The following is a 21359-nucleotide window of genomic DNA, read 5'->3' as shown; positions in this document are numbered from 1 at the left end:
TCCCTGCTCAGCGGGGAGCCTGCTTCTCCCTCTCCCACTCCCCCTGCTTGTGTTCCCTCTCTCGCTGTGTCTCTCTCTGTCAAAATAAATAAATAAAATCTTTAAAAAAAATTAAAATTAGGGGCGCCTGGGTGGCTCAGTCGTTAAGCGTCTGCCTTCGGCTCAGGTCATGATCCCAGGGTCCTGGGATCGAGCCCCACATCGGGCTCCCTGCTCCGCGGGAAGCCTGCTTCTCCCTCTCCCACTCCCCCTGCTTGTGTTCCCTCTCTCGCTGTGTCTCTCTCTGTCAAATAAATAAATGAAATCTTTAAAACAAACAAACAAACAAAAAAACCACTTATGCTCGCTGGGGTAGGAATGATCTGCCACTGGATGAAGGTGGGGAGGGGGAGGACTGCGGAGGCCAGAGAGAGGAGGTGAGGGTGCAGGACCCCTGTATTGCTCGCTTGCCTTGATGGGGAGAAAGCCCAGTGTCGTCACCCACAGTTCACCCCAAAACACCTCTGGGAGGAAGCACTGCATTTTTCACCAGAAATATGTTGCCTGTATGCTCTAGCACAGACCCGTCTCTGCCCCTGGCACCCAGTCCCAACCAGCCCCTGGCACTTACTTCATGGGTTTGAACAGTGCTTGCCCATAATTCTGGAACGTCATGATGAGCTTGAGCTGCGTGCCCCCCGACTTCATGGCTGCAAGGAAGAGGGAAAGAGACACGGGGTCACTTGCTGCCCTCAGACTCCTCCCTCTGTGGGCAAGTGAGGCCAGCTCCCACTCTGGTCCCACGGCCCCACCTGGGCCCTCGATGTGGCTGAGGGTGCCCATTCTGCCTGGAAAGTCTGGGGTTTCCAGCAATGATGCTGATAAACACTCCCACCTGATATTTAGGTGCTGGGGCTGGGGGCAGAATCCCTCAGACAGTCTGACCCTCCCACAGGAGGGAGTGGTCAGCCCTGGACAGCAGAATAGCCAGGAACCAGGTAGATGCTGTCCCCCAGTGCCTAGGGGGCTGGCTACAAGGATGGAAGGTGGAAGCCAGGGGAAGCAGGCTAAGGCAGTCATAGCAGATGGTGGTGGCTTGGATGGCAGAGATGGGGAAAATGGAAGAATTAATGAAATATCAGGGGGTCCAAGGAACCATTTAGTGGAGCGGGTGTGGGGTGTGGAGGGAAGAGAGGAACCTAGCTTGACTCTTGGATTCCAGTTGGAGCAGTGGATGAATGGGGAGGAACGTGCATGCAAGTGAAGATCAAGTCCAGGTGAGTAGGGATGACTGAGGGGTGCCATACTCGAGGGGCAGCACACTGGGGGGGGGTGCTCCATACCGGGGCTGCACCACATTAGAGGGGCACCATACTCGGGGGCTTTGGCATGGAGGAGCCCTGAGGCTGGAGTCCCTGCTCAGCTGCCCGTGGCCGGGTGCCCTGGAAGGAACCTCCACTCTCCCTCATCTTGGTTTCCCCCTGTGTTAGTTGGGGCACAGATGCCTGCCCAGCCTCCTTCGTGGGGCTGTGGTGAAGGTCAGGACAAATAAGGACAATGCAGTGCTACAGGTCACCACGTGCCATTACAAAGCAGGGCTGCTATTGCCATCAAGTGGGTAATGCTCGTGGAGCAGCTAGAATGGCGCAGGGCCCATGGCACACTCAAGACGGCAGACTGCCACAGGAGAGGGAAGAAGAGCCAGGAGTTCTGAGTTCCCTGAATGTCTTCGGTGGCTCTCACGGCCCCTGTAAGGGCCCAGGCCCAGCCCCACTCCTGGGTTCCCAACCCAGCCACTTGCTCGTGCCTTCCTCTGCAACATCTGTGGCCGGGACAGCCTGGCTGCCTTGGGAGCGCCCTGGTCTTGGGGTCCAGGAGGTGGAGCTGAAGGCACAGCTCCCCCAGACCAGTGTGTGGCTTGGGTCTGTCTGACGCTCTCCCAGCCTGAGCCCTTTGCAGGAAAACAAGCCCCTCACCTAATTCCACTTCCCTCCAAAACATTGGAAATAACCTAAAAATGCCCAATCTTGGGGGCAGAAGCACAATGCACGGTAATCCCACGTGAGGGAATACTAGGTACCAAAGACTCTCTAATGACGCAGCAAACTGCTCATTATTTTATTATTAAGCAAAGCAGCTTATGAAGCATTTGCACTCTGTGAGCTGCCTTCTTTAGAAGGTGTGTATGTAAGTGCGTGGGAAAATCTGGATGCACAGATAAGAAGCTACAGCCCAGTGCTTACCCCCCAAGAGTAGAACCACAGATGATTTCAATTTCCTTTTTTCCCTTTTCTGTGCTTTCTAAATTTCAACAATGAACATTTATTACATTTTTAATAAGATGAAAACAGAAGTGATCATTAAGAAAATTAGTGGCCCGATTAAGCCCCATTCGATATCCCCATTTCCATGTAATAACTGGGGTTACTGGATTTAATTATTCCTTCCCAGGCCAATCGGGGACAGCACATCAGCTCTTTCCAGGGCCTGTAATCCTGGTTTTCTTGAATAATAAATTATTATGCAAATCTGGCCGGTTTAGTCATTCTTGTTCTGGAAGTGAATCTCAATGCGCTGCTGACCTGTGTTTTCCACAGCACTACCAGCTCCTCTCCACGGACCAAGCAAGTAACTAGAAATTAATGGGCCTTAGACTCTCCAGGTGACTAAGAACTCTGGGAAGGCCAGGCTTTTGCTAACTGCCCTGGGCACCACCTTTCTCTTGTCTGGGGACACGTACCTTCCCACCAGGGTCCACCATTCACTCTGCCAAGCTGGAGTGGACAGCTGGAAGACACTTGGAATTCTGCTTGAAAATCAGGTATGGTCTGCAAAAACCCACATGCAAACTGCCTGAAGTCGTGGCAAAGGCCAAGTGTTCGTCTGGGATGGGTGAGAGGCGGATGCCCCCACAAGTCTGTGCTTGGAGCGGGTGGCCCTGCTCTGCCGCTGCAGATGAGCCTGGGGAGGTGGTCAGGGCTGAGGGCCTCAGTGGCAGAGCCGGGACACTAACCAGGCCTCGAGAAGCAGGGTGTGAGTTTGGGGTTTCTTCCTGAAGCCAGACTTGAGGAATCTTGCCCCCGTGTGGGGGAGAGAGGCGGTGGGAGCAGAGGCAAACTTCCGAGAGAAGCCCAGGTGTGCAGCAAGGGCCCCATGTGAGAGGCAGTGGACATGCCCTCACCTGGTTGGGTCTCCATGTTTCTCAGGGGACAGAGGTCTGTCAAAACCTGGCCAGCCTCAGCCCTGAGGGGCACCTGACTGAGCAGTGAGCCCACCGTGGGCTAGAGGACAGGCTAAGGCCAGGGTTGTCCTGGCACAATCCAGTGGCCACGTCCCCAGAAGACACCCTGAACAAGCCCCATCGGCCACCTTCTCTCCATCTCCATGGCCCCACCCAAATCTGGGCCTTATTATAGTCATCAAATCACTAACACACGAGGGGCACCTAACTGGTAGCTTGGCTCGCTCAAGCCCCAGCGATGGCCCCTCTGTATACACGCTCCCCTCCCCAGCTCGCCTCCGACAGGTGTGTCCCACCATTCAGACCACGGATGTAGCTCTGTCTTTCCTGCTCTCCCTCAAGAGCCATATCCCCCAGCTATGCATTAATATATGGTATTAATTAGCATTGACTAGTGATCATTAATGACACGCATCAGTAATTATACATGCTAATATACACTGATAGAACACCCTATACTTTATTCTAATGGTTGTGGATGCTATAAATTCCATGACCACTAAGACACTTGGACACTGTGGGGTTTTGCTGTCTTTCCCCAGAACACAGCTCCCCTCAGAAGAACCAGAACGGGAACTGCATTTCTTATGACCCTCCTAGGAAGGATCCTCCCTGGGAGGAGAGAGACAGCCCCGAAAGGAAAAGGGGTGCCGTCCTGGCCGGGGACCCCAACACCGCCACACCGAGGAGGCGTGAGTGGTGGGACACACAAGACGCTGGGCTCTGCCTTTAGCTCATCCTGCGTCATACACCTCAGGGCTAGCAGGGACAAGTGACCTGGGTCACTCAGCAATTTGTTTCCTGTGGAAACCAGGGTCAGCAGCGCCAGGTTCCCCATTTCTAACAAGAACCCCCAACCCATATTTTGGTGAGCCACCTCCTGACTTTTAAAGGAACTAATTCTACTGAAGAGATCGGTGGCCCACACAAACACACCCATGCGCAAGGCACCGCCAGGGGCGGCCTCTGGGACTTGGGATCCATGTTTGTCCTTAGGGATCATGGTCAGGCAAGTGGTCTGAATACTTTCCCAGCCACTGCCTTGCTTTAAGGCCCAGGATGGCTCAGATCTGAGGGATGTGATGCCAGGAGCACTTAGGTCAGCTCTTCTTCCCTGCCCACCCCACACGCCTCACCCCCTGGCAGGAGTGGGATCTAACCAGTGTCCTAGACCCCTGGGCGCCATGCAGAGCCCCTTTTCCTGCCCTTGGGCATCAAGGGAGAGCAGCATGGTGCGTGTCCACCTGTCCGTCATCAGTGGGCGCCCCGGGGCTGGTATTGAGGGGGCTGCTCTGAGTGAGGGGCTGGAGGAGGCTCTAAGGGCCAGGGTCCTCCTGCCCCACTTGCTGTGAGACCTTGGCAGGCCTCTACCAAACTTCAGTTCCTCACATGCACGCCCAGGGTTTTTTATTATGATAATTAAATTGACTTAAAAGAGAAAGTACAGCCCTGCCCCAGCTGGAAACCAGCACACCCTGGACTAGAAGGAACACCATCGGAATACATGCCTGTTGGATTCTGGAGCCCCAAATGTTGTCTGCTCAAGATGGAGAAAGCAGGTGCCGGGGCATTTGCCTGCGCTTTTGTCCTTGATCTTGGACCAGACGGCTGGAAGGAAAACTGAGGAGGGGCTCAGCAATTTGCCACCTTCTGTGGTGCCTTGCCTGCAATCTTCCTTCTGGGTGGTCTGCGTCCTTCCTCCCAGATGACCTAAGGTGCTCCGGGTGAATTGAGCATTTTCAGTTGTCAGTCTCCAGGTCGGAGAGCCAGGACCTGGAGACTGGGACCCACTGCAACCACGTAGGGCGGGAGGAGGACTGTGACCTCTCTGGGGCTGGAACTGCCTTCCCAAGGAGCCCACCTCTGACCAATTAGACAGGGCAGCCCCCCAGGCCCTCAGGCAGCTGCCCACCCTGGGCTGCCCCAGCCGCAGCCTTTGTTCCTGGAAGCCAATTAGTCCTGGATCCTAGCTAGATCAATTAGCGCCCAGGACTTGGGTCCTGCAGAGCGGTTCTCCTGTGTTCAGGCACCCACCACAGGTGTGTCCCAACCCGGATGGAGTAATGGTGGCATCTTTCAGCCAGAGGCTGGCTGAACCCTCTCCATGGTAGTGTGACTTCTTTTCCTTTTTAAGCAATTGCAAGTACAGAGCAGTTAATTGTGTCATTTATTCGTTGCATCCATAATTGTGCGCGATAGCAATTTAATTATCACTGGCCCGAGCCGAAGGCGTTGCACGCCTGATTTCAAGCTGAATAGAGGTAGATAACATCCCGAGCCTCTTTAAAGGCAGTGAACGGCAGTTACCAAGCAGCCAGGAGTCTGGCTATAAATGAATCTCTGTCGGCCACAGCAGCTGTACCGAAGGCCACACGTGCTTCATGAAGTGGATCAAGTGGTTCTGAACAGGGACAGTTAATGGAACTCTTCCGACAGGAAGCTCTGGGAACCTTGCAGGAACTGTTCCCCATTCCAACAATGTTTCTGGGCTCACATTTAATAGTGGATGCACACCTTGAAGATTAAAGGGACCACCACAGCTGGACAGCTAGGGAACAGAGATCTGGGAGCAGGGACTTGCAAGACACCCTCCCCCGCGTCTTGGAGGCCTCAGTTTCCCTGTTTACAGAACGGGTGTTGGAAGTGGGTTGGATCTCCAGCTCTTGAAACTTAGACACTTCCTTACACCACCACTGTGGGTCAGTGTGACTTCTTTGTCTCTCTCCCATTTCATGCTCAGGAGGATGGCACGGCTGAATCTTGACCCTGAGGTAGGCCTGGGCTCCTATAAAGGGGCTGCCATCCAGGGTTCTCCATGAGGCCTTCAAAGGCTGTCCAGCTCTGGGTCACAGCACTGCTAGGTGCAGGGGCTGCTTGCAGACAGTTCTTAGCTAGGGCCTCCATTTCCAAACCTGCCCAGCTGGCTCTGCTAAGCCAAGGGCCCACCAGGGGTTGCTACCTCAAGCAGGGGGTTGGGTTCTCAGTCAAAACATCCAGCTGGATGTCGGGGCAGACGCAGCCCAGAAAGCACGCATCTCCAAGGGATGCCTGCAGCCTGGCCCAGGGCCAGCCCCTCTCCTATGGCTCCCTGTGGACCAGGGCCTTTTCACAGGCGTGAACTCACCTGGGAGCTCACCAAAGCAGCACGGACAGTGGGGCCAAGCATCGGCTGAGGCCTTCCACTGGCTTGTCCCGCAAAGGTTGCTGTGGTCAAGGAGGCTCTGGCCTGCCCCTGAAACCCTCCCCCCACACAGACACCTATGGGCAGGGACACTGCTTAGGCCCTGTTTTTACCTTTCTCTTATTTACTCACTGAAGCCTCTCAATAGCCCAAGATATAGGTTTCACAGGTCCAAGCCCTTCATTAAAATCTCTGAAGACAGAAGTACTCATGGATTTCAAAAATTTCAGATGACAGAAGGCACAGGTAATGTGTATATCCCACATATTATGTAACAGCCCAAATGGGTCTGGGCAGAACCCCATAATTTCCTCAGAGGAACATGTGAATATTCGCTCCAAGTGAGAAAAATAAGGATTTATAAATAGCTTTGTCAGTTTAGGTTTTGCCCCCATAGAAGTTCAGGCTGAGTCAGATTTTGCTGAACAAATTACATTTGGATTTCAGATTGGCAAGCCAGAGATTACAGGCCCTAGGTTAGAACCTTCTTTCTAGAACCCACATGAGAACCCAGAGCACTAGAGATTAATCCACCTGCCCAGAGTCAACGCCAGGGCCAGACTCACACCACACACCGGATGCATCAGGCAGCCTTCCCGCACTGATCGGGTGCTGCACAGGGACTGGGAAGGACCAGCTCGGCCACAGCGGTCTGGGAGTGGGTGACAGCAGCAGAGATGGCCCACCGGAGACAGACGTGCGAGGACCCATTCCCACTCACACCACCAGGCATGACCACGCCAGAACCCTGGGGTGGGATCCCCAGGCACGGGCTCGGTCCACCGTGCTCAGGCAAGCCAGGCACCCCTGCCCCGGGCAGTCAGACCAAAGTGGGTGGGAGGCGCCTGCAGGCCAGGCCCCTGGGGGAAGAGGGAGGGGAGGACGCCTCGGGTGGGCAATGTGCCTGCAAGCCCCAGCCACCTGTCTTCTCTCTGTAGCTGCTCGCCGAGCTGCTGGGCCCTGTCCTCTGCACAGAGTGGCTGTCCGGGGAGAGCTGGAGGCTGTTTGTTCCCTGAGGGATATGGCGAGCTTGGCCAGCCTTTGAAATCCCAGTAGCCCTTCCTCCACCCCAGACGCTGCACTTGAGTGGGGACCCTGCAAAAAACTGGTTAATATTTACAAGCTTGGTCATATGCACCATCTTATCAGAACACATGCAATGTACCTGAGCAGCCACAATCCCATTTGACAGATGGGGAAACCGAGGCAGAGAGGGGTGCCACGCACAGCAGCAAAGCAGGACCTCTTAACATTGTACTTCCCTAAAACCATTTCTAATTTTTAAAACATTGTTCTCATTTTCCCAGAAAGCCCAGCCCTCCATGCCCCCTTTTATGACAAACGCCTACACTTCATTTAAGCCCCTGGTCAGACGTCTTTTCTCATAGAAGGTGCTCCATATCCCTCCTTCTAGATGGAGGTCACCTCCTTTCTAAACCCTCCTAGATTCTATGTGAATAGTGTTCCAAGCATTTATTCTTCCCCATTGTGTATCCGTTTCCTGCCCCCCGCCCTGGGCCTCTCAGGTCAGCTGCAGCAGAACCTTGTTGAGGTTCATTCATCCTCAACCCACTACCCAGAAAGGGGCCTGAAGTGCAGGAGATGTCCGAGGAAATCTACTGAATGGGTGAACGAGTCGGTCAAGGCCCTGGATACTTCTTTAATGGCCTCGTCTACTCTCAGGAGTGAAAGGGGCACCCTGGACATGGCTGTCCACAGGACAATCTCTGTCGTGCACACAGACTGCTTCCCAGCACCACCTGAAGCCTCTGACACCTGCAAGGGGCAGGAGGGAGGCTGAGCTTCTCATGGGGAGGGCTGAGGCCGGGCTGGGGTCCGGGGAGGTGCTCAGACTCCTCCTGTGCAGCCAGCTAAGAGAAGAAACACCAGCTTTTTCCTGCGCGATCCCTTTCACGAAGGTGAGCAATCACATGCTAGAGAAAAGCTACGCAGCAAGGCAGATGCCCAGCAAACAGCTCAGTACTGGGCAGAAGGAGCCAAAAACAGTCCTTAAAGACCTCTGGAAAACCCACTGGTCAGCCTCACTCCCTTGTTTCAGCAACTGGATGGATCCCCAGGATACTGGGCCCCTTTCAGCCTCAGTGTTGCTTAGGGGAACACCAAGACGACAGTGTCTGGAACTGCCTACTCCACAGCACAGGGTGGGGACCTGCACTCATGTTGCCCCCGACTGGCCTCCCTCCACCCCTTCCCAGCTGTGTGTCCCCAGGCTAGCTTCCTGCAAAGCCCCCAGGACTGTTTTTTCCACCCCAGGGCCTCAGCCCATCCCTCACCGCCTCTTGGAGCCACCAGTGACTAATGCGGACCTTCACAAACAATGGCCTCCAGGCCTGGGAACAGTGGCAGCAAACCTCCATGCTCAGAAACTGCTGCTGACACATTTCCCTGAAATCAGTAATTGGATGCCTTTTTTTGTCCTGAAATTCAGCAGATCCCAAAGTACTCAATGATGTTGCCTCTGAATTACCAAGCATGTGGGCCTCCCCCCGAGACAGAGCTGAGCCCTGGTCACTCCCTGGGCACAGGAAATGGCAGGAGCACCTGGCAGAGCTCTGGTGCGGAGCTGGTCTCTGAGCTCTGCCCTGGGTCTCCCTGCTCTGCTGAGGGAGGGGCCCCAGCCATCAGGGGCACATGCCCCTTCTTTACACTGTAGCCTGGAAAGTGCCCCTCCTCAGGTGGGTAAGCAGAACGCAACAGGAATGGCTGTGCAGCACCCCTCCCCCCCTCGCTAGCCTTGCGAAAGCAGGCGGTAGCCCCAGAACCACTGACGGCATCGAAGGTGTCCCTGCTCTCCCTTCGAGGCCCTGCAGGTTTGTCCCTCTAGAAGGCTGCCCTTACCAACCACTCCAGGAAGCGATGTTCCAGCAAGGAGCAACGGCTTCCCAGCTCTCCTGCGAAGGAAAGCCAGCCCCCAGCACACCTGACCCCATCGGAAAGCTCAGGGAGGGCACCTACCAACACTGGTTATCTTCTGAGCACCGAGGTCACGCAGGAGGGCTTCGATTGCTGGGTTATGTCTGGAGTAGAGCTCATACCGGTTAATGCCGATGTGGAACTTAAGCCAGTTGGGGTAGGAGTCCACTGCCACCTCCCCCGTGGGCAAGAATTCTTCATTTTCAGTGCCTTCACGTGGCCTACAGAAAATGAAGGGGACCCGGAGTCAGCAGGGAAAGAACAGAGAGTGGTAAGATTCTGGATGAATACGGGTGAGTTGGTGCCAATGCCAAGGTTTTAACTTTGGATCCAAACAAATGCAGATTCGTTCAAAGATGCCTCTGCCCAAACAGGACTTTGTGGACATCCCTACTTTTTCTGTGGCTGTTGTTGTACTAACTAATAACATATCTAAACTGTAATTCTTACTTTCCCTCAGGAGACGCCCAGACAGCTATAACTAAATCAAGATCAAGCCCAGAGCTTCAGTGCCAGGCCCTACCGAGTCTGTCCTGGGGTCACGAAAACAGCCCAGCAAGTGTGATGTCAGCTTGGGGTATGAGAGGCTGTCAGCCCTTCCTGGTGACAGACAAGCGAGCCTTCTTTCACCACAAACTGTGTGCACATCAGAGACACACCCCGCCTGTCAGAAACCTTCCCTGGGCACTCTGCTTTGGTTCCAACAACCAAGGGTAGAAATGATGCAAGAAGCTAAATTTGATTTTAATGAGAGCAGTCCTGGGTGGGGAGAGAGGAAAGAGGCAGGCACTCACTCCTGCTGAGGCCCAATGTGAGGACCTGCTGCCCATGTGGCCTGTCCTTACATCTCCGGGGTCAAGGGGCCAGTCTGCGGGAGGACAGAGCCTATCTGCTGCTGGGCTGGAGGGAAAGTGGAATTTGTCTTAGCTCTAATACACCTGCAAATGAGGCCCTTCTGGCCCCAAGCCCTGTCCCACCAGGGCCACATCACTGACCACCGGTCCTGGGCTCTGTCCTTCCTGTGAAGAGCCCCAAGCCTGGGCCACTGCTCTGATTCTCAAGTTTCTGAGCATTTCCTTGAACCTGGCCAGCAGACAAAGCTCAGACGCCACCAAACACCGTGGTGTATTTTGACAGAAAAGCCTGGGCCTAGTCAAATTTCAGGGTAGAAAGGGTTTGTATAAGATGTTTTGGGAAGCTGCCTTCCCCCTGAGTTGCTTGGGTAGCTATTTATTCTGGCCTTGCTGCTAGTTAATATTTCACTACTCCAGGCTGCAGAATCTGCTTATTCTGAACTGCGTGGCTGTGGAGGGCCTGGGGGGAAGGGTTTAAACCGGGACAGCTTAAGGAGATGCTCCTGAGGATGCTTCTCACCTTTTATGAAGCTGTCACCCAACGGAGCTGGCAGCGTTCCAAGGGCAGCTGCTGTTTGCACCAGGGCTGGGAGAACCCTTTTGTTACGCCTCACTGGGGCCAGCAGGCCCCTCTGCTAATTTTGTTCTCAGCGACTGGCTTACAAGGCTCATTAGGCTTCTGCAGACTTTCCTGACGTGTCCACTGGAGAAATGTCGCCGGACATCTGAAAGCTCGGTGGCCAGCAGCTCCCCAGGGAAAGGTTAGGGGCAGGCTCTCTCATTCACTCCTTTGCCGGCTGGTGCATGCATTGCCTGACTTAGTTTCCAGAGCCAGCGACCAGGACCTCACAGGCCAGCACTGCTGTCCTATGGAGTCAGCACTGACCCTCCCCCGACTCCACAGGGAGTAGCTCCCAAACCACCCAGCAGCCCTTCTCAAGGAGGCAGTCATTCTGGAGACAAAGGCACTGCCCTGAGCAAGAGGCAGCATCCTCTCCTGCCTCACAAAGCTCCCCTCGGAGGAGGGGGCGTGGGGGTTGGGAACTCTGCCATGGGGGGCCCATGCCCCTGGGGGTTCCCGAGCCCCTGGGCCTCTTTAAACAATGCCTGGGGTGTGCAAGGGCATTTCCTGGGAAGGGGAGCACAGGTTGATGGCTGCTTGAGGGTCCGGGGCCTGGCAGCACCCACCCTGAGCTGCCTCTCGCCTCACTCACCAGTCAGGATTCTCAGCTGCCGCCTTGGGGTTGAACCTGATGTCGCTGTTCACATTGAAGAGGACGTCGTCCTCCGTCAGCGGTGGAACCGACACCTGGTAGAGTGGGTGTTCAAACAGCCTAGCCAGGAGAGAGCTGTCCCCGCTCGGGCCAGGGGGCGGCGCCGACCGACGGGGCCCAGGATCTCGGAGCAGTGGCCGGTGCGCGGGATCGCGGGGCCGGGGACTGCCGGGTTCCTGCCCCTGCAAGGCGCCTTCGGCCGGTTCGGCTGCGGCCAGCAGTTTCTCCAGAGAGTGGGATGTGAGGTTGGAGGAAGGGTCGGAGCTAAAGTCCTGCAGGATACGCAACGTGTGTTTATTGGGCCAGCCTGCGTCGCCAGCCGCGGACGAGGCGGCGGGGGGCTCCCCGGGGCGGCCCCGCGCCTTGGCCCAGCCAGGCGCCGCCGCCTCGACCGCGGGTTGCGCGCACGAGCAACCGGGTTCCCCCGAGGGCCGCACGGCGCGCCGCTCCAGTTTGGGCAGCAAGTCCAGCACGATGTGCAGCGCGCAGGCCACCAGGAACACCATCAGGATGAGCACGCGGAACCTGCGCACCAGGATCATCTTCATGGCCGCGCCGGCGAGCGCGGCCTGGGCTCCGGGCGACCTCCTAGAGCGCGCTCCGTCCGTGCCCCAGCTAGTCTTGGCTTGGCACGAACGCAGTGCCCAGGCACAGGTCAAGGTCCATCTGGCGTCGGACAGCTACCAGCTCCAGGGCTGTTCCCCGGCCCGCACCACGTGTAGGGCGCCCACCGCCAAAGAGCCCTCTCGCCGGGCCATCTCGGGGCCGTTCCCTCTCGCCTCTCCGGAGTGGCCGCGCCCTCAGCGGCCGGGCCTAGCGGCCCTCGTCCGCGGAGCTGGGTGCGCAGCCGGGTGAGGCCCCGCGCACTCAGCGGCCGGCTTGTGGTCTCTGCGCTCATCCGGCGCGCAGGGGCCCGACGCTGCGGCCCATCTAGGCCAGGGCGCGGCGGCCTGGGGGTGGCGGTGGAGATGGCGCGGCGCAGTCCCCTCCGCGGCTCCGTGGGCCGCGCCAGGCGCCGGGCTGGCCAGGCGGAGAAGGGGCGGCTCCTTCGGGCAAGGCTCGTCTCTCTCACGCTGCGGTCCGGAGGCGGGGACCTGGAGGCGGAGCAGGGCGCAGGGCCGCGGGGACAAGGAGGGGGCGGGTACGGGGTTGGGGGGCGCACGGAGCGGCCGGGGAGGTCCCCGGGCAGGTGCAGCGGCCGTCCCCGGAGCGCAGCGCCCGCGCGGCCGAGTCTCTGGGCGCCCCGCGCCCGGGCCGGCAGATATCGGAGAGCCGCGGAGCCGCCCCCCGCGTCAGCGCCCGCAGATTGGCGGAGACGCAGCCCCGCGAGTCACGGCCAGGCCCGAGCCGACTCCGCTCCCTCTCCTTTCTCCTCCCCTCGGCCGCGCCCCGCGTTGCTTCTGCAGCTCCGGGCCCGCTAAGGAGAGGGCGCCTTCTTCCCTCGGTGGCCGAGAGAAGACGGAGAGACCCGAGAGACGAAGGCCGGAGGGCTCGGGCGCGGCGAGCGGGCTCCTGCAGCACGGGGAGCGCGCGCGGGCGATGTCTAGGGGGGCTCTTCGGCCAGGCAGCGGTACGTAGGACCTCCGATTGCCCGGGGCCGGCCGCCGCCAGCTGCAGCCTCCAGGCTCCTCCCCAGATGAGCCGAGGGCCAGAGCCCAGGCCAAATCCCTCCCCGGAGCCGCTGGGCGTCTGCGCCGCCGGATGAGCTCCCCGCCGGGCGGCGACCTTGTGCCCCCGCCCCCCGCCTCGGGGACGCCCCCCGCGCGCCCCGCTGCCGGCGAGGGGAGGAAGGGGCGACCGGGCGCCGCCGGCGGAGAGACGAGAGGAGCTCGGTATTTCGCCCAAATAGCAAATCCGGAGGGGATGCTAGAGCAGCTCCTGCACCCGGCTGGGGCCCCACCCCACCCCAAGGGGACACGCCTGCGCCTTAACTCTGGTGGCGCGGGCGCCCCAGTGCTAGGATACGCTTGGCACTGAGAGGTACCTGGTGTTTGCGGAGGCCGCACCTCCCTGGCTTGTGTGTGTGTGTGTGTGTGTCATTTGCTTCTCTACATGCGGAAAATCAGCCATCCAGACCCAGGGGCGTGGCACTTCTACGTGGCCTCTTCCGTCTTTTGGGCCCACACAACTTCTGGGCCCCCAGACCCCAAAAGGGAATATTAATGTGGACGTCAGTCTAAAGTCCTGGTGAGAAGGGTTAAGTGAACCTGGCCGGGGAAGGCAGTCCAAACATATCCATCGCCAAGCAAACAGGCTGTCTGCCCCATGCCCTCCAGGCCCTGCAAATTGTTTTCAGCCCCTGGCACTACTGAGAGGGGAAGCAGTCTCTGGTGGGGGGCCAAGGAGGGAGCCCCTGCTTTCATGTCCACTTGCTGTGCTGCCTGGGCATCTCACTGCCCTCTCTGGACTTCAATTTCCTCTTACCTGAATTCAGGGTACTTCATCCCTGAGCCTCATCATTGAATCTCCATGTCTGGCCCAGGCCCGAACATGCAGTAGGCACCCACTAGATGCTTGGTGAAGGAGAGGAGTCCCAGCCCAGCTAGTCAGTGAAGTTAAGTGTCTCTGAAGTCATTGGAAGTAAGTGAAATGGTCACTCAGCCCTTCTGGAGTTGGAGCTGGAGGTTGGAGGGGGCAGGGTGTGAAGGTGGGTCTGACCTGGAGATGGAGCTCCCCTCCCTCCCACACTGCACCATTTGTGTGCAGAAGAGGTAACTTTGGGCAAGTTTACCCAGAGAGGTCAAGGAGATGATATCCAAGCTGAGATGGAGGTTGGTGAGCAAGCCCCTCCCCCTTCCACTGGGGGAGCAGAACCATGAGCCCCACAATGTCTCCCTTGGCCTTGGGGTTCTGCAGTCTCTGGCCCCCTCAGCCCTCCCCTGGTCCGTGTCCTCAGGGTGGCCGTGGGGTGACCTGACCCCATGAATTGTAGACATCATGTAGGGGGCCTCACTGGGGCTCACAGGGCACTTATTCATGCCCCTCCCCTGATGGATTCTTTGGGGATCTGAGGTGTTAGTTGGACTCCTGTTCACCACTGGATGGCTCTCTTGCCTAGGTCTTGGTTCACCTCAACTATCACCTTGAAGAGTCATTGTCTCGCTGACCAGATGGTTTCGAAGTATCCTCACCCCCTTTCCTCAATGTCTGACTACTCTATTTTCCTAGCAACACCCGCCACTATCTGAAGGTAACATCTTCTGTTCTTGTTTATGGCTTGACTCCCCTAAAATGCATATGCCCCACTATGTAGGAGCCTCCCACCATGCCTTGTTCACAGCTCTGCCCTGGTGCAGAGCAGGTGCTCAGAGCAGACCACAAGCCACCATCCAACTCAGGGTCAGGCCTTAGCAGGCTTAGGTACACACAGGAAATGGCCTTTGAAAAGAGCACGTGCTACAGGGACGGAGCATGAAAACCCTTGGCCAGATTTTTCTGCCCTTTATACTTTGCTCTGAGGAGTAATTTGATTCGGTTCAATCCATTCATCCATGGAAATCACAAAAAAAACAGTGGGCTGCAGTGGTGGGGACGGCATTCCCCGGTGGATGGTGGAGGGAGGGATTTTCCAGGCAGAGAGGGAGCAAGCAGCCTGGGTACCGGATGTAGATGTAAGGTCTTTGGGTTCTTTGTGGCTGGGTCCCTGGGGACAGGCAGCATGGGGAGGCACCACTTGCTCTAAAGTGTTTAGGGCAGCAGAGAAGTCTGCCAGTCACTCCTCAGTCCTGGTTAAAGCACAGCGGAGGCAAGCCTTTCACCCTAAACCTCCCCTGGGTGTGCGAAGCCACCAGCTGGCCTGGCTGAGAAGCTGCCATTAATACAGGGCTCCTTTAGGTGACCGGAGGTGAGGCCCAGGAAGAGCGGAAGTGTAGGAGAGGCATAATGGTGACTCTTGAGTGGGGGATGGAGGAGCCAGGACAGCGGTCATCTGTGACGTGGAACCCGCACCACAAGGACGAGGGTGGGGAAGACACTTGGGGTTTGCATAACCGGGTGAGGAGGCAGAGCTGCTGGAGGAAGACTGTCCTGGGAGCTGCAGGCCTATCAGCGGAAGATGACTGGTTTTCCTGGCCAAATGGCTGGAGAACATTCCAGAAGGGCCCAGGAGGGAGGCCCAGAGGGACCCACCCACTAAGTCCTGGCACCTACATCTTTCAGACCCTTCGATGTTTTCCTAAGGATTACTCATCCAGGACCCAGCAGGGAGGCTTCTGTGGCGGTTTACCACAGGCCAGCCTTGACCACAGGCTATTCTGGGAGCTGGGGGCAGACAGACAGCAGGGAGGAGGAGCAGGTCATGGTCTTCACCCGGCACCTGTGTCCAGGCATCATGGGGTGTGCACTTTTAACCCCTGTCTGCTGGCACCAGAGAAAGTGGAACTGGACTTGGCGGGCAGGGGTGATGGGGTAACGGGCCTGGCCAGCAGACCTTACCCAGGAGAGATGTCCCCCCAGAAGAAGGTGAGTTGAGACCACTGTCCTCTGTGCTGGCTTTGAGGGACTCCTGGGGTGACTTGGAACAGGGGGAGTGGGGAAGCATTCAGTGGACAAGGTGGGGCCTTTGGCTCATTCATTCCTCAGCCACAAGGCCATAGCCTGAGGGGTCATTGGAAAATAGAGCTTCTTTGTTCTAATTTAAAGCAACAGGTCAAAAAGCCAAAAATGAACAAATAAAACAATAAAAACTTGACTTTATTTTGGACATTTTGGATTGCTCAAATACATGATTTATATTCTATCATTCACAAAGAGCCACAAAACTGACCATCTTTTGACCATAAGGGAAATGTTAAGAAATTGCAAAGGCGGCCAATCTGCAGTCTGTTCACTGTGTGTGCATATACACATTCATGCAGAAACACATGCATACGTGATCTGCAGTCCGTTCACTCTGTGTGCATATACACATTCGTGCAGAAACACATGCATACATGATCTGCAGTCTGTTCATTGAACACAACGCAGTTTAATAAAAACAAGAGCTAAGCTTTAAAAATATTTCTACCTGAAATTAATACCACAAATAAAAACTCGTATATATAATTTGGAGGTCATCAAGGAAACCAGAAGGGAAATTACACACTATTTAAAAATGAAAGCAAATGAGAACAGCACCCATTAAAATGTTCAGGAGGCCACCAAAGGGGCGCTCAGAGGGAAGTTGGGGTGATGACCCCACTCACTAGAACACAATAATGACCACATGTACGTGAACTGAGTTTTCAGTCCAAGAAACTAAAAGAAGAGCAATTTTAAAAATCCCAAATAAAGAAGGGACGAATTAACGCAGAACAAACCAAAAGCAAATGCATTAGAAAGTAAGCAGTGCTGGAGGTGGCTAAGAAGATGGAAAAGGCCAGTGGGAGAGCCAGTGAGTGGTGAGGCCAGAGTGAGGGACAGAAGGGCATGCAGATGAGGGCTCTGGAGTGAGGCGCAGGGCTGGGAGGGGGACAGGCTTGAAAGTCCCTGATGAGATGGTGCCACGATATCAGCTTGATGATGCAAACCAAAGAGGTGTTTTTAAAGAAAAGTTCAAACAAAGGTCTAGAAAATGGGGCTAGACCAATCATCGTAGGAGAAGTTGAAAAATGATCAAATATTTATCCCTAAACACAGAAGTCAGGCCCGTGTTGCCTGACCTTTATCAGACACTTGAGGAACAGACACCTGGCATGTTACAGAAATCGCTCCAAAGTGGAAGAAAAGGGTGGAGAGTCACTGGCCATTTCAGACAATCCTGACGCTGGTGTCCCCCAGATAAGGCCATCCCACCTCTAAGCAGCGAGCACTCCACTGTGTTCACTTCACAGATGAAGGAGAAAATCCTCTGATCATTCGATAGGTGCTGAAAATCCACTTTGTAAAATTCAGCACTTAGCAGTGTTAAAATGCCCAGCAAACCACAAAGAGTAGGAAATTGCGTCTCTTTGACTGGGGTGCCTGTGGAACTTGCTGCTCCATCCCACTCACCAGAGGTTTGTTATAAACACTCCGTTCAATGAAGAAGTGCTTCTGAAACATACATGTGGCCATGTCCTCATGGGCTTGGGACTTCCAGGCTCCTTTTTCCCCCATCTCCCCTGCTCCAGCCCTAATATCCCAACCACGAGCAGATCCCAGTCCCCTCCTACCACCACTGCTCCTTCTCTGCTGCCCTCATTGGGCAGTCCAATTGCCTGGCTCCTGCACCTGGAGACACGAGCTCAGTCCCGGGACCCCTGTCTCCATGCACCCCTGGTGTCTCCTCCAGTCCCACTAAATGTCATCGGTGCACTCCCACCCCATGTCTGCAGAACGAATGCCCAACTGGCTTTTTCCGCTTGGATTACCAATGAAAATCTCAAACCCAGCATGCCCAAGACCAAAATCTGCCCTCAGCCCCCAGCCGTCCCCCACCACCCCAACACTCCTACTGGTCAGATATTTGCCTGGGCCGAGAAATCTTGGAATCATCCCGGACATAAATCCTGTTAATGCAGTTTTCAAAACATGTCCTTACCACCTCCACTGCTGATTGAAACTGGCGTCAATTGCCTGGACTGTTGGGACATCCTCTTCCCTGGTTTTCCTGGATTTCGTCCTTGCCCTGCCCTCCCCGCCCCCACTGCATGCTGCACAGGACATCAGAGCGATCTTATTAAGACAAATAGAACAGGTCAGTTTTCGCCCAAAGTCCTTCAGTTACTCTCCATCCAAAGCACTGCCCATGACCTGCAAGGCCATCCAGGACCTGCCTCTACCCCACTCTCTGACTTGTCTTATACTGCTCTCTCTTCTACTTCCTAGGCAAGCAGGTGTATACCCCAGGGCCTTTGCATGTGCTGTTGAAGGATTCTTTGCCCAGATGTCTGTGGGCTTGCTCCCTCATTTCTTTTAGATCTTCATGCCCTTACTTGCCACCCCTCACCCTGCTTCCTTGTTCTGCCTGTTGCCACCTGACATCATTTATGTGAGGTCTGAATTTCCATTTCCATGCCATAGGTTTAGTCACATCACTTTATTTTCATCCACCTAGGAAGGAACATGATGAAAAGTTTCACTGTGTGTCCACATCCCTGCTCTGAGCCAGGCAGGGCCAGACCCGAGCTTCCCACCACCGTCTACACAAGGAAGCAACTCAACCCAGCAAGGCATTCTTGAGAGGCCATGACAATACCTTGTGTCTCCTGAATTGTGGAGGAAAGTGAGTTTGCAGTCATAATCGTATATGATAAAACGATGCCCTAGAATTTATAAAATAATCACACTTTCTTTGATGGAAAACAGAGGGAATGTAGAGATTCATGGGGCAGGAGGCAGGGAGCACACACCAGTCTTAGCTGCAGGGGCAGAGTGGCTCATAGTTCAGATACTCAATATGTAGTTCTTAAAAACCAGTTGTTGGAGTATTACAGGTTACAAGTATAAAAATGTTCTCGCTGACAGTTAACCAAACTGCCCTCAGCAGACTCACTTGGTGTCATTGAAGCAAAAAGCAGCTGTAATTCCTAACCACAAGGCAAAACCAGCATCAAGGGACCAGTCTGAGACTGCGCCTCCCAGCGAGGACCCAAGTTCACATGCAGGCGGCGGCCCAGGGCTTTTCCCCCAGCTCCTTGGAAGGGCACACGTTCTAGTCCCAGAAGATTCTCATGGTGTGTCACTCTTTGGTCATGGGAAACACGCTTAGTGACCAGTAGGATGCTAGCGGGTAACACATGGTCCTGTGGAGAATCCCAGAGTCCACATTGTCAGCCCTGAAGAAGGGAAGGAAGGAAGACGTGTTTGAGGATCTGGGATGATTCTGTTGGGAAAACCCGGGTAGGTCAATGGGGCCGGGACCAGGCTGACGTCTGCTCTGGCCAAAGTGAACCCTGCTCCTAGAGGTCACCACATCTGGCCTTAGGGGTGAGAGGGAGTCCTTACCCTGCAGACACTGGCCTTTGAAAATAAGGGGACAGACCCCCATGGGGGCCACATCACCAGTCCAGATGGGACCCCAGATGGGACCCCTGGAAGGATAGAGGAGCTGCCGGTGGGGCCAGCCGACGGCCACCAATAGTGGCCACATAGCGAATCACCCTTACAAAGTACAGGTACTGTGACTACTTTTTATAAGGAAGCAGAGGCCTGCAGAGTCCCACACTGCCCTCCCACAGCTGCATATGCATTGGGGCTGGGGACTGAGCCCCAGGACAGGGTGGTTGGAGGGGGACTGTGGGCACAGCTGGTGCCAGGGGGTAGAGCAGGAAGCCCTGCAGACCTGGGTCCAGCTTGGTCCATCCCTCGCTGGCAAAGTGATGGTGAGCATGTGGATGCATTTCTGGGGCCTCGGTTTCCCTGCTGCGAAAGGGATGTTTGTGGCAAGGATTCAATTGGCAGCTGTCTTGGAAGCGCCTGGCGCCATGCACACATCGCTGGTGCTCAGAGTTCTCCGTTCCCATGTGGCTCAGTCCATACACTTGGAGCCACTCTTCTTTGCCCTGGTGGGTCAGTAGGGGCAGGGCTCTGGGTCAGATTAGCCAGATCTGTATCCAGCTGCGGTCGCGTCGCACTCATGAGGCACGCAACATTGCTTGGATTTCTGAGTCTGGCTTCTGCCCTGAGCGACAGTGGACGGGAGTACCCTTCCTCCTCCCAGGGCTGTGGGAAGGGTGCTGGAAGGTAGAATCCACGTGTCCAAGTGGGGAGCCAGCGCTCTAAGTGGCCAGGGTTCGTAGCACAGAAAATTCTCAAGAAACACGAGTGGCTGCCTCCAGCTCTCTGTTCTGAATGAAGACTTTCAGCTGAGTGCACCCATGTGGGAGCCACAAGGAAGCCCACGCAGTGTTCTCGGTTCCACAGAGGCTCGGGCCTCACGGAAAGCAGACGGGTAGACACAGAGTCATAAGAATCTGGGGGTGTGAGATCTCCACTGCCCGGAGAGCTTAGGAGGCTCCCGTGAGGGGCCTTGTGAACAGGCAGATGAAGAAGTTGACTGGCACCTGGGCAGAGTGTGCAGACAGGTAGGGGCTCTCCCAGAAGCTCTTGTGCAGCTTTCGTGGGTCCCAGGCTGGCTGGATACTGTTGCTGGATTGGCCCAGCTCTGGTCCTCGGCAGGCAGCACAGACATTACAAGGCAGATGCCTCCAGATCCCGACTGCAAGGCACTTGGGGCGCTGCTTTGGGACCACCGATTCTTCTGCGGCCATTGCCCCTGCTAAGGGGAGGGTCTGGGGGAGGACGGGGACAGAGCAATTGAACATGTTATCAGTTAGATTGTCTCCTTCCTCTCAACAATTGAGGACATCACTCCGATGTCCATCTGTGTTTCCTAACCTGAATGTAGAAAGCCAAAATTGATAGAACTTGCAAAACATTCTTATCTCCAAGTTGCCAGTGACATCATTCTGTCTTTTCCTGGGTCAAGGGGAATAATTTTAGAAAGAGGCATTTTGTGAAATTAAAAGGCATTCATCAAACATTACTTTATGCATAATGTAATCTACGGGTTTGCCGATTAGAGATGAAATTGCAGATATTAGAAAACTAAGTTCTGATATTTGGAGGCAAACGCAAGATTCAAGTGAGAAACTAAATTACAGCAAAACTTATACAGAGCCCTCGATTTTCCAGGTCTGGAGCACAAGTCTCAAGCTGATACCCTGCCCGGTGTGGGGATGTTGAGTTCTCCCTGGGGGAGCAGTTGTGTGAAGAGGAGCTTTGACCCCCATGGCCAGTGCTGACAACCTCCTCAGCCAAATCATGAAAGTTCCAAGTCTCCTCTGTTTGTTGGGTGCAAGCCCCAGGTGGGCCCCGAGCAGGTTCCGGCAGGCCCCTCCTCCTGAGGCTCCCTGTCCTCTGCACACTTCAGGCTCTGCCCTGGGGCATGTGGTCAAAAGGGTCCCCTACAGCCCTTGCCAGGGAGGATGCCTGCC

The 21359-nt window shown here is 55.5% G+C and overlaps 1 protein-coding gene and 1 long non-coding RNA gene across 6 annotated transcripts in view; one reads left to right on the top strand and one right to left on the bottom strand.

Moving 5' to 3' along the window:
* FAM20C (FAM20C golgi associated secretory pathway kinase) overlaps positions 1 to 12011 on the bottom strand; it is a 19497-nt gene extending 7486 nt beyond the window's left edge. Inside the window, exons 1-3 of the mRNA XM_081819188.1 lie at positions 11404 to 12011; positions 9378 to 9556; positions 611 to 689 (exon numbers count right to left, since the gene is read on the bottom strand). Coding sequence (XP_081675314.1) covers positions 611 to 689; positions 9378 to 9556; positions 11404 to 12011 — 866 coding nt within the window. The remainder of the gene's footprint in view (positions 1 to 610; positions 690 to 9377; positions 9557 to 11403) is intronic.
* An 886-nt stretch (positions 12012 to 12897) lies between these two features.
* Positions 12898 to 21353, top strand: LOC115937368 (uncharacterized). 5 transcript variants are annotated; one of them, XR_014145140.1, is made up of 5 exons: positions 13342 to 13443; positions 13898 to 14017; positions 14522 to 14653; positions 18479 to 18646; positions 21058 to 21353. It is a non-coding gene; the product is annotated as an uncharacterized LOC115937368 (long non-coding RNA). The 5 variants fall into 5 exon arrangements; XR_014145138.1 differs by lacking the exons at positions 18479 to 18646; positions 21058 to 21353 and adding an exon at positions 15298 to 16165; XR_004072665.2 differs by lacking the exons at positions 13342 to 13443; positions 18479 to 18646; positions 21058 to 21353 and adding an exon at positions 12898 to 13033 and having other exon boundaries at positions 14522 to 16165.
* Positions 21354 to 21359: the final 6 nt, after the last annotated feature.

This window comes from Leptonychotes weddellii, chromosome 5 (assembly GCF_054177405.1).
Source record: "Leptonychotes weddellii isolate Sample4059 chromosome 5, ASM5417740v2, whole genome shotgun sequence".
Taxonomy (NCBI): Eukaryota; Metazoa; Chordata; class Mammalia; order Carnivora; family Phocidae; genus Leptonychotes; species Leptonychotes weddellii.
Note: the sequence above shows the minus strand (reverse complement) of the source record. Positions and strands in the feature narration are given on the sequence as shown.